This window comes from Phlebotomus papatasi, chromosome 1 (genome assembly GCF_024763615.1).
Source record: "Phlebotomus papatasi isolate M1 chromosome 1, Ppap_2.1, whole genome shotgun sequence".
In the NCBI taxonomy this organism is placed as follows: Eukaryota; Metazoa; Arthropoda; class Insecta; order Diptera; family Psychodidae; genus Phlebotomus; species Phlebotomus papatasi.
This window is the reverse complement of record NC_077222.1, coordinates 28,975,528-28,989,573: the sequence shown is the minus strand read 5'-3', so window position 1 is coordinate 28,989,573 and position 14,046 is coordinate 28,975,528. Positions and strand designations below refer to the sequence as shown.

Below are 14,046 nucleotides of genomic sequence, written 5' to 3'. Positions count from 1 at the left end.
GAAAATATGGGTATGGGAGCCAAGGAGGACACATTGGCTGTGATTGTATACGCCGCATTCATATACTCCATGGAAAGTTTTGTGTATATATGAAGACGTATTCGATGGTAATACAATTTAGTTTCCAGCTCATGAAGCAGGGCGCCCTCCTTGAGAAATGTAGCATGTATGTAGCATTGCTATATATGTGGAATATAAAATCAATTTCCACAGACTCTTGGTGAATCCCTATATATTTGTGCCGTAACTATTTTACTATAAAAACTTTCCCAATTGCTACATCTTTTCCTCACTCACCACACCCCTATGTCTTGGGATCAAAAACCATTGAACAATACGATACTTTTCAAGAAGTTTAATTCTCCTTCCGGGTACCCCTAGAACGTTTTAGTTCAAATAGGAAGGTGATAAAACTAATTGAGAGCCCCAGTGTCAAGATGTAGAAGGCGGTTTGGAGGTGACTGAGGGTAAGGATGATTGCTGGTGCCCTAATAAACATTCGATTCTGGTGCGATCCTTCGAGTGTGAAGATATACATTGTATCATCAAACCACTTCCGTATCAATCCACTCTGGGCGAATAGTGACAAATAGTATGAAGCTGTTTCCAAGAAAATCGATGATTTGGGAAATAAATAGGCCAAACGATAGGATCTGCAAAAGGGACCATGAGTTTATCAAAAAGAGCTAAAGTTTGGGGTCGGATACAGTGGCGAACCTAGGTTACTTGGCACCCAGCCTACAACGTTTAAGATGTTCTCTTTCTATTTTTTTTTCTTTTTCTCAGAGAAATGTTAATAAATCTTACTTTTTGGTGCGTTTTCATAGAGAAGCACAATTCATTGACACTTCATTTTAAACGCATTAAATCCGATAGGGCTTAGTGGAGCGGTTTCATAATTATAGATCTCAAGAAAATATTTTTTTGGAGTGAAAAATTGATAAGAGATTTAGGATTCATGGGATTCATATTTAATTATCCAAAAGTTTAAACTGAGCAAAATCTTTAGTTTTGAATATAAAATGATTCAAACACACAAATTACACATTTGGACTCTCACTAGCGACAATTAACCCATTCCTTTCCTTACCATGGTATTATACATCATACGCAAATTGAGTGATTTTAGATGATTTATTCCTGGGCAACTGATACTCGAATTGCTGTCGAGAATGGATTTTTAGTAACTTTAGTTCTTCAATTACTTGGGAAAAATAGTCCGACAGAGATAGAAATGCATTTTGTTCTTATTTTTTCGCTTCGTATAAGGTCATGCAAAATTTTTGCTAAAAATGGCGGACGGAAAATTCGACATCCCGTCAAATTTATTAAAATTGGCCTCTTTCCTCTTTCCTGATTTGAATTCTGGTTCCCAATTTCTTTTCTTGGATAGTTACTCTATCTAAATCAATAGAGTTTGTAATGACTTAATGCACAGAATTTAAATTCAGTGACCGTTAAGACGTGTGTTTGAGGGCGAATCCCCGCGCCCCCATAATAGATAAAAAAAATTTTCGTTTCAAAAAATTCATCTATTAATCTGTAGGAAACTAATCCCAAAATATGAACATTCTATCACAAGTATTTCTGGTACATTGACTGAATGGGTTAATGTGAATCATATTAAAATTTTAATGTGCAAGTGTGATAACACAGTTATACTGTGTATTCACGTGAAAAACAAACAACTTATTTTAATTTATTGACACTTTCACTGGGAAAATATTCTTTATGAACGCAAATTCTCTTCGAAAATAAATCAACCGACCCTGGGAACAGATGAAAGAAAACATACTTGTTTGTAAAAAATTATACCTTTTAGTAATATTTTCTGCCGCGTAATTATAAAAATTTATTAGTTTTTTTTAATTAGAGTATTAGTGTTTTAATTCCCGTAGATTATTTTAATCAAACATTAATTTTAGTTTGTGAGTAAGACTCCGATACAGTGATTTTAATTCTATGGATTAAATATCTCTCCTTGGAAATTACAATGGACCACCACATTTTTAGACATTTTCCAGGAAACGTCATGAAAGATTCAACCATATTCAACTTTGTCTAAATCATTATCTTTATTCAATGGACTGAACAAAAACAATTTATTTCTTTTCTATTTGTGCCAGCATTAATATGAACATCGAAACATACATATTTTTACCTTTCAAAATATGTTTTCTAAAGAGTTAGCTCATTGTTGTTCTACATGATGCGAAAATTTTCTTAAAATTAGAATTATAACGGATCAACTTGCTTGAGTTAGTCCCTTGCTTCCCAAAAATGTGAACAATAGATCGATTTATGCCCTTTAACTTCAAGCAAAAAATTTAGAAAAACTGTTTATTTTCAAGATTTTATTACAACATTTAGAAAAATTCTGAAAAACTTTTATAATAACGAAACTTAATGATTTATATCATCTGAAAATTTATGAAATTCTCTTTATAATTGTATTAAAATCTCAAAATGCAAAAAAAAGTGAGTTAGCTCCTTGTAATTTTCAAGGAACGATTTGAACTAATGCAATTTATCTTATTTTAAATACTTGAAAAAAGCCAGAGAATAGTTTTCATAAATATAATATTTTATTTTGGGGTTTCGATATCTGGATGAACAACCATCTAATCCGAGATATTCTACCGATCCGTGGTGCTCTTCCCTTATAGTACTTCTTAGTTATCTAATTAAGAATTTAATTAGTAAACTTTTCGATTTATTAAGTTTTATTCTTTTGGAAACGAATTTCGCAATTTAAATGTTTAAATGCGTAATTCAAATATACAGTGCCCGCTCTCTAATCCGGATCGGCGTAATCCGGATGAGTTATCGACGGTTACATTAAAAATATTTTTGAGGTCATGCATGTGTGTGTGTTCAGCAATGAAAATGAATTATCTTGTTATGTTTTTGTTTAATAAATGAAGTATAATAGCATGGAATTCTGTAATTATATCTTCTTAATCTTCTTTAAAACTTTTATACTAATTCTACAAAAAATAGTATTATATTTTCGAGACGTTGAACAAATTCAAAAAAATCCATCCGGATTGCGAAGCGGACATCTGTCATATTGTCTCCCAATCATCCGGATAACTAATATGATTTTTTTACATAGGTTTCAAACGTAACAGTTTGAAAACTTGAGCGCAATTAAGCGGCTGTATTGTGAATAGATCGATTTTTGTAAAAAAAAAAATAGGATTTTGAAATAATTTTTGTACTTTGCAAATTTTAATAATTATCTCCAATTATTTCTAATAATGGAAGATAATTTTTTGTTAATATATATAATCTTTATATAAAATTTTTATGTTGACTCACATTTTTCTGTATTTATTGAAGACTGTTTTAAGATTTTTGGTGCGCAAAAATTTACATTATGGTTTTACTTATCTCAATGCAGTTTTATTGAAATATATTTTAATGGAAAAAGTTAGAGAAGAAACGAAGAAAATCAATTATTTTCTACAAATAATGAAGTGTTGGCTAAAGTTATATCTCACTCATAATCAAATGTGTGATATTAATCTTTCAAAATATACATATTTAATTTACGAAAATTAAAATAGGAATTAACCCAATTTAGAAAACTTAAAATGTATTAGGGTAAGTGTACTAAACTCCGACCAGCATGTAATTCCGGCCACATTTTGTGTTCTTCAAATGTCCATGATTTTTTAGTTTTTGCAAACTCTAGAGATTGCACAATTCAAAAAATAACAAAAAAATATCGCTTCGACGAGCAAGATGATCTGAAAAAGGCATTGGAAGAATTCCGGAAGGGCAAGGAACTATGAGAATGAAGGTGGCCGGAATAGGCCACCAATGCTATGTGTACATTTTTGTTCATTTTAAAATATATTGAGAATGATTTTAGAGACAATAAATACGACAAACTGTCAACAATGTTCCAAGCAATACTCCTTATAAAAAGTAACAAAAAATCAATTTGTATTAAAAATATTACATTTCAAACTTGAGATTTTGGCGCTTGCATGCAACTATGCCGAAATTTGGCACACTTACCCTAAAATTATAAACAAAATTTCTGGAAAAGAATATTTAAAAAATGAGCTTTTAAAATTATTTTCTCTACATTTTAACTTATTTAAAAAAACTACTGATCATTTTTTTGGTCTGACGTATAAAATTCTACGTAATTTATCGTCAATTTTAGAATACTTATATAGGGGAAAGTGGTCTGCCTTTGAATGCGGCAGCCTTTGAATATTGTAATTTTTTCATTTCTCTTTAAAGCATAAATTCTTTTCTATTAACTATTAGATAACTATTCATAATCCTCACAAGTCATCAAAAAATGCAGACCCTAGCTCTTATTTTCTAGGTGCTAGGGCAAAAAAACGAAACTGAGCTCTAAACTGTAATTTTGATGTTCCACAATTCATGTGTTTTTTCATAATCAAAATAATTTTTCGAACAAATCTTCTATTGTGAGTCATAGATGGTTATTCTTGGATGGTATTTCTCCAAATACATTTTGATTCAGATGAGACAAATTTTGTGGGTGATAAAAGTTTTCAAATATTGCTCTGCGGCAGCCTTTGAATCTTAATGTTGTGTGCCTTTGAATCCTATCTTTCCATGCATTGAAACATCTGACAGCTTCCTGTCCGGGAGCAGAATAGAACTCCTACTTTGGTCCGACGAATGTCATACAAATACTTATAACATGCTATCTTGCTCCGGTCGGGATGTTTCAAACTGATAATTGTCAACTTCAATGGCGTTTTATTACAATTTTTCAAGTGAAAAACAGTGCTTCAGAAAAATGTAAAAAATGTTGTTGTATAATGACTTTTGACTACAGTATTGGTTTTATAGAGTGCATTAGGGTTCATGCTAATCAATTATAGGCCGTTTAATGTTACAGCCCTAATATTCTCAGTTAAAAATTAAGATTCACAGGCTGCCCAACCACATTCAAAGGCAGACCATGCAGGCTGCCTTTGAATATATCGACATCACATTTTCAAGTTCCTCACCAGGAAAACCTGAGGACTTGCGAGTCCTGAATGGGGTAAGCATAGAAGTTTAATGAACAAGAGAATTTTTTGGTGTAGTGCAAAGTAAAACTCATGTTGTAGTTTACTCTGAAAAAAATCTCAAATTTAGAACATCATTTTTCGTTCAAAGGCAGACCACTTTCCCCTACTGTCACTTTAGCAGACAGTAAAACTTAATTTCAGAGATTTTCTGATTATTTTAAAGCACTTTTTTTTGATTCATTGTATTTGAAAAAAAAGTTCATTAGAAAAAAGTTGAAATACTTAACCTAAATGGCTTAAAACAACCCTAGATTTAAAATTTTGTTTAAATAGTTACTGAATTGAACATTTTAATTTAATATAAACTAAATGGTGTATTTTGTAATAGTAACCAAAATCTTTATAATCTTGGAACGTCTCTATAATTTATAAAAGTAAGAATATTTTTTTTAAGCATTTCCTGATAAATGTTAACAATATTTACACTGAGAGTGAGAGAAATCCAAAAAAGTTAAAATAACATTCCGGAAATGTTAATTTTACCCTGAAGTATTGATCCTAAATCCGTGTAAATATTATGCTTTTTAGGTGTATTGGGGGTTAAAGTCACCCTTCTTTCATGTTGATTTTACCCTTAAAAGGTGTAAAATTAACATTCAAAAATGTTGAAATATTTTTACACCTAAAAAGTGTTAAATTTATGAGGAAAAAAAGTTAATCGCACCCCATTTTTTTCTCAGTATAGTTAAAAAATCGCTTTCCACTGGTTTGGTTTTTCTAACAATCAAATTGAATATTAGTGAGTATTTTTTTAATAAATTATTTAAATCACTTAAAGAATATGAGTGGTTAATATACGAGTTAAATTTTCAAAAAGCAATTACGATACTGACTGATAGAAGCAACTATTAAACCGAATATTTTTTACTGGAAAATTTTTGGGCCAATATCAGTCCTTTTGAACATGTTTTTTTTCATGCCTCTGGCACGGCTTTTAAATCAGGAAAATGCCATGAAATATGAATTTCTGCTTTTTATAACGTATTGCGTATATAATCACAATTTTTTTTACTCTTTTCTCGTGTGTATCTAGAGTTGTGGTCATAGGTTTTGAGTTTGATAGATTGGGATAGACGTGCGTTTAGGAAAAGAAGGGTTAAAAACGGTGATTTAATTAACTTTGATTTGTCTTAAAGGAATAACAGAGGCATCAAGACCGATTTTCAGTTAGTACTTATCGATTTATGTTCCTTTAGGATATTAAGATTCCGAATCCCGAGTCATTTTTCACCTCGGTTCGCCACTGGGTTGTATACTTAGGATTTTGCAAATGTTCATATAGGAATTTGTCATACCTGGGACACTCACGGATAACATGAATCAATGGCACTCCGTCCTTCCGTACAAATTGCTGAAATATCTTTGGCATATCAACTAATCTCTGGAGGGCGGCTATATCTCCCCTTGTGGCGATTCTTCCCAAGATATCAGTGTTATCAATGGTGAAAGTGAACATTTTTTGTCGCAAATTACCTGAAACAGAAGCAAATCACGATTTCATTGGCCTGTCACTCCATCCAAACCCGAAATTCTGCTTAGAATTCAGGATTTGTTTTCATTTAATTTTGATATAAAGATATACAAGTATATATATCTCTGCGTACCCAATAGTGTCCCCGGTGGGTCTGAGCCTAGTACATCAACAATTAGTCCAGCATGAACAACGGCAATTGGTATTCCACTTTGGTCTAGTGCTTCAAGGGTATCGATATTTGGGTATGACAGCGAATTTGTGTAAACGTTCACAAGGGATCCCTGCGAATTTTGAATTGTGGGTATATAATAGTTTATACACATATGAAATGAAGCTAAAATACATTTCCTTTCCTATACAAATATATATAAACGGGGAAATATGCTCTATGAATTAATCACTGGGTAGGATTCATTTTCCCAAACATTTTCAAAGTACCCGATCATCGTCATATTTCACCAAAATGATTTTCATGGGATTAAATTGAATTTTTGAACATTCAGTGGATAACACCCTCTTTCACCATCTACTTGGAAATTCTTGTGAAACTCTCTAGAATTGAATCGTGAATATTTGATGGGCCACTCTTTCAGTTTCCGGATGTGTTTTCGACCACCACCGCATACCATTTAAATATTGCATGTCAAAACTTCATCCTACCTTTGTGAGCTTTTGCCAGATAAATGAGAGATACTCAGTGGAAATATGTTTTATAAATTCTATAGGATGCCTTCATCAATTCAGCGCAATTTCAATAATGACGCCAAGGATAGAAGGACTAGGTTGGAGGGATATATTACCTGAAATGCTCCAGTTAAATTGAGACTCCATAGCAGACAAACGGATACAAATAGGCGCTCGTGCGATGATTTTCCTACACCACCCACGGGAGCACTCAGCATTATGGCTATGATACGAGAAGCGGCATGCAAATTCAGCCGGATACCCCATCTACCAGGTGTAATGTCTGGAATAAAAGACGTTTACGGATTCCACCCCTCCATCCAAGGTACGAAACGCATGAAGGAAAAATCACATTTTCAATAGACAGTGCCACATTTCGATTTATAACTTTTCACTTTCCTCTTTTGCCGTGACAGCGAATTGAAAGTGAAAATATTAAGTGAGAGAAGCTCACGTATTATTTCCTGATCTATTACTATTTCTCTTTAAAATTGCTTTTAAATTTAATATAGTTTCCGTAAAATGCAAGTATGAAGCTCTATAATATCGATTTTAAACATTTAAGCAAATTCTTAAAGTATTCTTTAAGATCTCTGTCTGCAAAATTTGTGCAAGATTTTATGACAGAGCTTATTTGAACTTGAAAAAAAGTTTAGTCTTCCTAAACAACTCAACTTTTTTAGTAAATTATACTTTATTTCCATAAATTTACATTAAAAATATTATTGAATTCCGACAAAATTTCTTACAAAAGTATCACTGCATCTATCTCAGTCCACAATTTCTGAGTTTAATTGATAAAGGATTGATAAAGAGTGATTTATAAATTAAAAGCCTTTCTCAAAAAATTTGACATTTAATGCTTTTAAAAGTACTCCCTACCAGGTCTAAAATCAAGAACATCTTAAAGAAGTGACCATTTCACATTGCTGTGAAACATGAGAACCTGAAGGAATTTAATGCTTGGAAATTAAAAATATATTTATACTTGAGAATTAAAGACATGCAGAGTATGAAACACATTTTCAAAGTTAATTAAGAATTTTAAGATAGGGGGTAAAATCAAAGTCGAAGATTTGTGTTTCTATCCGATTTTTCCATGTGATGTTAATGTTATCCAAATAGATATGATTTTTAGTAATTCAACGTGGTATTCCGTTGTTCTTAAATATTATGTTATATGTGATTATTTTTATTTTTGTATAGAAATCTCGCAAATCTCTAAGGTTGCAGTAGGGTAAAGTGGTACAAGTTGGGCAGGGCTTTTTTTCTTGATAAATTTAGTACTTCATTTTTATTTGTAAAATTTTTATGCTTTAGTTTTATAATTTGGTTCCTTGTACTTAAAAACAAATTTTGTACTGTATTTATCAAGAAAAAAGCCATGTTCAACTTGTACCGGCGAATTGTCCAACTTGTAACACTATGTCCAACTTATATCACTTTACCCTATACAGCCGAATATTTAGAACTCTCCAGACCTGACCGTAGGCAACTATCCGCCGTAAGCAACTCCCAGCTTCAAGCGCTTTTACTTTCAGCACTATCATTTTACTGCCCGCACTCTAAAAGACAGCAGTAGGGGAGACCGGGGTAGAATCAGCAATATATAGAATTAGGCAGTGTAGTGTTATAGTTTTCCTTAGAATGAATATTGAGCAAATTACTATTTATCAAGAGTATTAACTCCATCCCTATTCAGTAAAATATTTTTCGATATGATTTAAGCACGTTTTTCATAAATTTTAAGCAAAGAAATATTTTAAATGGTGGGTAATCAGCCCCGGTCTCCCCTATATACAATCTACTTTTTTTAGTATTTGGCATCGATCTGGATCTTAAGTGGTGAGATATCAATTTCCGGTCTTCAATGCCCCGAAATAACGAAATCGAGTCCTACGATTTCTGTTAATTTTGGATATGTTTTAGAGGTAGCCGAAGAGAAGATTTCGTCTATACATACCTATGACCGAAAAAATTTCGATCGCGAATTTACTCACCCTTGAGGGCTCAGTTTTCAACCAATTTCCCTAAATTTGGATTTTTTGAACAGGTCTGGAAATTTTTATATAGATGAATCGGTCTTAATCGGTAATGCGGTAAAGTACTCGTAATGGCGGGTTTATCTTTCTACACATCAGGCACACCTTTTGATAAAGTAAGTTTTATGAAATCAAAATTCACACCTCTTCCTTTCTCAAATATTTTTCATATGCATATCATATTCTTTTGCACTCTTCTTCTTTTTAGTTTAGGTTATTCGAATTTGAGTTCGAAAGAATAAAATACACATACACAAAAAGTTCGAGAACAAGAGAGATGTGAATTTGTATTTGATGAAATTTTCCCAATCCAAAAGGTGTGCCGCATAATGTTTCTTTTATTTGACCGAAAGTTTGCTACCAAGCTAGAGGTCAAACGGTAAGAGATATCGAGTTTCAGTCTTCAGTGACCTCCTATGGAGAGGTTTTTCCTCTTTTTCCGCATCTCTCTAACACCATGTTTTTCGGTTTATTTCGAAAATGAGTCCTGTCACTGGAGAAATTTCGATATCGAATTTTCGAATTTTCTGGTCAAGTTTTCTAAAATGTTTCACAACTAGTATCAAATTCTTAAAAAAAAATGCATTTTATTAAAATCAAGAATTTTGTGATGATTTTCTTTTATGTTATGAACTAGATTAAATCGATAATCAACCGCCATGAACACTAAAATATTGCGAAAATATGTATTTCACGGAGAGCTTTTTTTAGTAAGTTCGAACACTTCGGAAAGCTGGGACACTTTGCTATTTCTTTCTATCGAGAAATGATCTCACGCTGTTTGTCCATCAATCCATCTGTCCATCTGTATGTTACCACCTTTACAAGCCAAACAGTTCAAAATAGAGACCTGGGATCTTCGGGAGACCCCATAAGTCGTCCTCTGTATCTTTAACATTGTGCGATTTTTTTTCATTTTGGAATATGTTTTAGAAATTAAATAATGATATAATCGGACATTTCGTCTATTCAAAAAATACCGCTTAATTATTCAAAATAACGATTTTTAAGATCAAAGGTTAAAAAACCTCTAGTGTACGTATTCCTCAACCGAATACGACCATGTTGGGGCTCGTTAGCAAGATTTTAAAATTTTTGACACAATTGAAACGGTTTCAAATGGGTACTTAACTGGTAATGAATCCATTTTACGCAAATTTTGTGCGAAAATCAATTGTCACCCCTTTTTAATTATAAATCAAATAATATGTCACTCCCATAAAAGTCGATTCTTTATATTTGATTAAAAAAACATTTGCAAAATAACAAATTTTACGATAATAGTTCTGCAATGACAAATCCTAATATATGTTCATTAAGTTTATAGCTGATTGAAAGAATTTCATGAATCTTTAAGTAATAAAAACTTATATAATAGAAATAGGCACAGTATTCCTCGATTTTGATTGAGTCGAATGTTAGTTTGTTTTAATTACTGGGCTAGTTTTTTCTCAAAACCATCAAATATAATACCGCTCAAGGATTTTTTGATTATAAATCTCCGTTATCACTGAAACTTATTTGTGTTTTAGAAGTTTTTGACTAATTACGAGTATATATATAAATCAGTTATATTTAAATGAATAAGTAATAGAATTGTATTTTCGAATTTTGAGTGAAAATTAAATGCCTTACCATTTTCTTTTGTATTTATTTCCTCAATTGAAAATTTCATTATACGCGAAGATACCACAATAAGCCCATGATAGCCGACGCCAACAGCTAATATTGTAAATATCATCACGATCCAAACTCTTGGACGAAAGCATTTTGTTATCAGCAGAGAATTTGGAATCTGTCAAGAAGAACGCTTTTGTATACATAAGAACTTGCAAATTACGTTACGCTGTTGTTGGGAGTATAGTACTATATTTACTTTTGATATAAGGGAGTAGGGCGAAAACAATAACACAACTCACCAAATCAGCCGTTCTCGCCACAATACACAATCTGTCATTATCAATGGATGTTGAAAATTCCAACTGTCTGGTCTCGTAGTCCTTCACAAAAAAGCCATTCATTATAAATTCCGCCCTTCCATAAATAACGTCACCAAGCGCTCCATTGAATGTCCCATCTGACTCCTGTGCGAGAGGGTAAATGAGAAGAAATATATGTAAATATGAAACCTCCTCTATTGATCAACTCCCCAGACAAAGTCACAATCAGTACCCTGGGTATTGTAATTAAGATTCCTCCGGAATACCAATTTTACGCAAGAAACTCCAAAATTGCCTAAAAAAAATTGTTTAATACACATACTAATTTGGAATCCAAAGGGAATTTGGCCATTTATTGGGTTGCCTTTCGCAAAAAGATAGAGTGAAAACAGAACAGGAATTTTGCATTTCGGTCTTGGAATAAATAATTTTGAATCCTTTTTGCAATTGGGAAAATTAGGAATTCGTAGGACCTCTAATTTTGACTTAATTTGCATCCCTTATTGCACTGTAAAATCCTTATTGTTAGATACAAGTGAAAACCACAAGTAAACGAACGCCTTTAAAGGAGATTAAAACGTATTAAGCTTGTGAAACTTCAACTTAGTTAAATTTTAATGATTTAGATTTACTCTATATATAAGTTTCTGGGTAAATAAGTTTGAATAGCAACCAGGCATTTCCATTGGCTATCTTCCCTATAAATTTCTAGTATTTTCCGCCAGTATCTTAAAATTGAGTTTTAAATATTTAAAAATGAGAAAAAATTTAAATTTGTCGGACTTTCACGAGAGCATGCTGAAGGTAGTTGTATTAATATTCAATAAGAGTTTTGTTTGTAATTACCAGGCGCCTCCATCCATGTTCTCTTCAGAAGTTCTGCTTTTTGTATTTTAGACTAAATAATTCATAAAATGGTTTGAAAATAAAAAATATATAATTAAACAGTAGAAAAAATAAATAAAATTGTCGTCTTCGAGTAAATAAATCATTAAATGAAATAAAATGAAATTTGCATTTTATGAGGTAAAATAAATAAATCTTATTTGTGACTCAATCAGAATATTCAAAAGAATTGAGATATTTCGAATCAAGGTATTTAAAAGAATAGTGCATTGCTTATTTAATTATTTAATTTTTTGTATTTGGGAAATTAGTTACGATAGAATTTCAGCTTTTTCTTCTGAATTACCAGGCGCCTCCATCACATAGTTCTAATGATAACAACTACTAGTTCACTTAAAGTGCAGAACTTTTATATTCTAATTTCTCATAAAAATGTTGTAGGGGAAGGTGGGGCTGCATCGATCTGGGGATACATTGGAGACGCTAATTCTTCGCATAATTCTAAAGGAAAAAAGGGTAAAGGAAAAAAGGGCAGGTACAGTTTCCTTCATAAATATGCAAAAAATAGCGTATTCAACGTAGCCCCACCTCCCCTTAATAACTAGGTGAGTTTCCCAAAAAATCTTATTATTATTGTCATCATGGAGATTTATGTACTTCGATAACCTCAACCTTTAACAATTTTTTCACAAGACTCTCAAAATATCTTATAGAAAGCATATGAATTGGCATTCAAAAGTAGACACAAAGTTTGAAATTTTGAAGCTAAAAGAATTATCTCAAGATTGAGTGAGGGTACTTTCACTAGACTGCAAAAATCTCACAATAATCTGATATAATCTTATCATATCTCTATTGTTTAAATTACCAGGCGTCTCCACTTCAGTCCTATAATTTTGTATGTATAAATAACTAGAGCACTAAGGACAATGTTATGAGTAACAATTTTACAAAAAAATACATTGTGAAAATTATGTATAAGCAATTTATAGTATTTGACGAAGAAATATCAGCTAAGTTTGCAAAACGTTGAGACATTTTTCCAAGCTCTCGCATAGCATTTTTAATTAATATCTTCCTGTACCGGAAAACGCTAGAGGTTTTCCTGGAGACTGCAGAAAAAAAACCCACCAACATGGTAAAAAATTGTGGAAGAGTCTGAACGTGACGGTAATCTTTAGAAGGGGAGTCTTGGAAAAAAAAAATGGTCATGAAAGGAGTAGAAATTATCTTGAATATGGAATAAGTTAGTGAGAGAATAAAATATGCCACTCACCATGTATCCGTAGTCTTTCCCATCAGACGTCTCCCTAATGGCTGGAGTAAAGTTCATTCGGCGTGAAAGCTCCTTGAGAACCTCCAAATCCAGCCCAAAATACGCTTCGGTGTTGTTGAATGGATATTCTCGAGCCTCGGGTGATAATTGCTTCTTGAGAATGGCGGAATTGGCCCTGAGGAAGGCCATGGCTGTGGGAAAGAACACCAATTTCAGTGGAAAACCATTCATTGTCAAGCGTTCCCTTGTCAGCTGGCATGAGCAATTAGATGGTTGAGATCTGTGAGATGTCCTCTTGGTGAAATCAATTGAATCACCACGAAAGTTTGTCCAAGTTTGTCGTGATTGTGTGGGAGTATTTGGAATGGTGGATGGTCTAGTTATTTCAGCAGAATCGGGCAGTTCTGTTGAACATAACTTGGCACTGGAGTACTTGTCCTCCAGGCGACCCCAGGCATGTGTGTCATTGGTGTCATGCTTCCAAAAGGCGTTGTATACAAACACATTATTAATGGAACATTGTCCCCCATCGGGAAACTCTTCGTTCTTGCCACATAGCGGAATGACATAGAGGAAAATGTCTCGCCTGGTTCGGAATTGATTCTCCATGAAGGCAGTGAGATGTTCAGTGATAAACGACCGAGATTCACTACACCATATATTCCCGTATGTAAATAGAATTTTTATTAAATTTGGCTGGATCGCCATGATTTCGCCC

At 32.7% G+C, this 14,046-nt stretch overlaps 1 protein-coding gene across 1 annotated transcript; it reads right to left on the bottom strand.

Moving 5' to 3' along the window:
• Positions 1-215: 215 nt before the first annotated feature.
• Positions 216-7,837, bottom strand: LOC129799581 (uncharacterized). Its single transcript, XM_055843606.1, has 4 exons — positions 7,341-7,837; positions 6,671-6,821; positions 6,362-6,539; positions 216-653 (listed from the first exon to the last, which is right to left on the bottom strand). Exons 1-4 carry the CDS (start codon positions 7,440-7,442, stop codon positions 356-358), a joined length of 729 nt encoding a protein of 242 aa, XP_055699581.1. The 5' UTR covers positions 7,443-7,837; the 3' UTR covers positions 216-355.
• Positions 7,838-14,046: the final 6,209 nt, after the last annotated feature.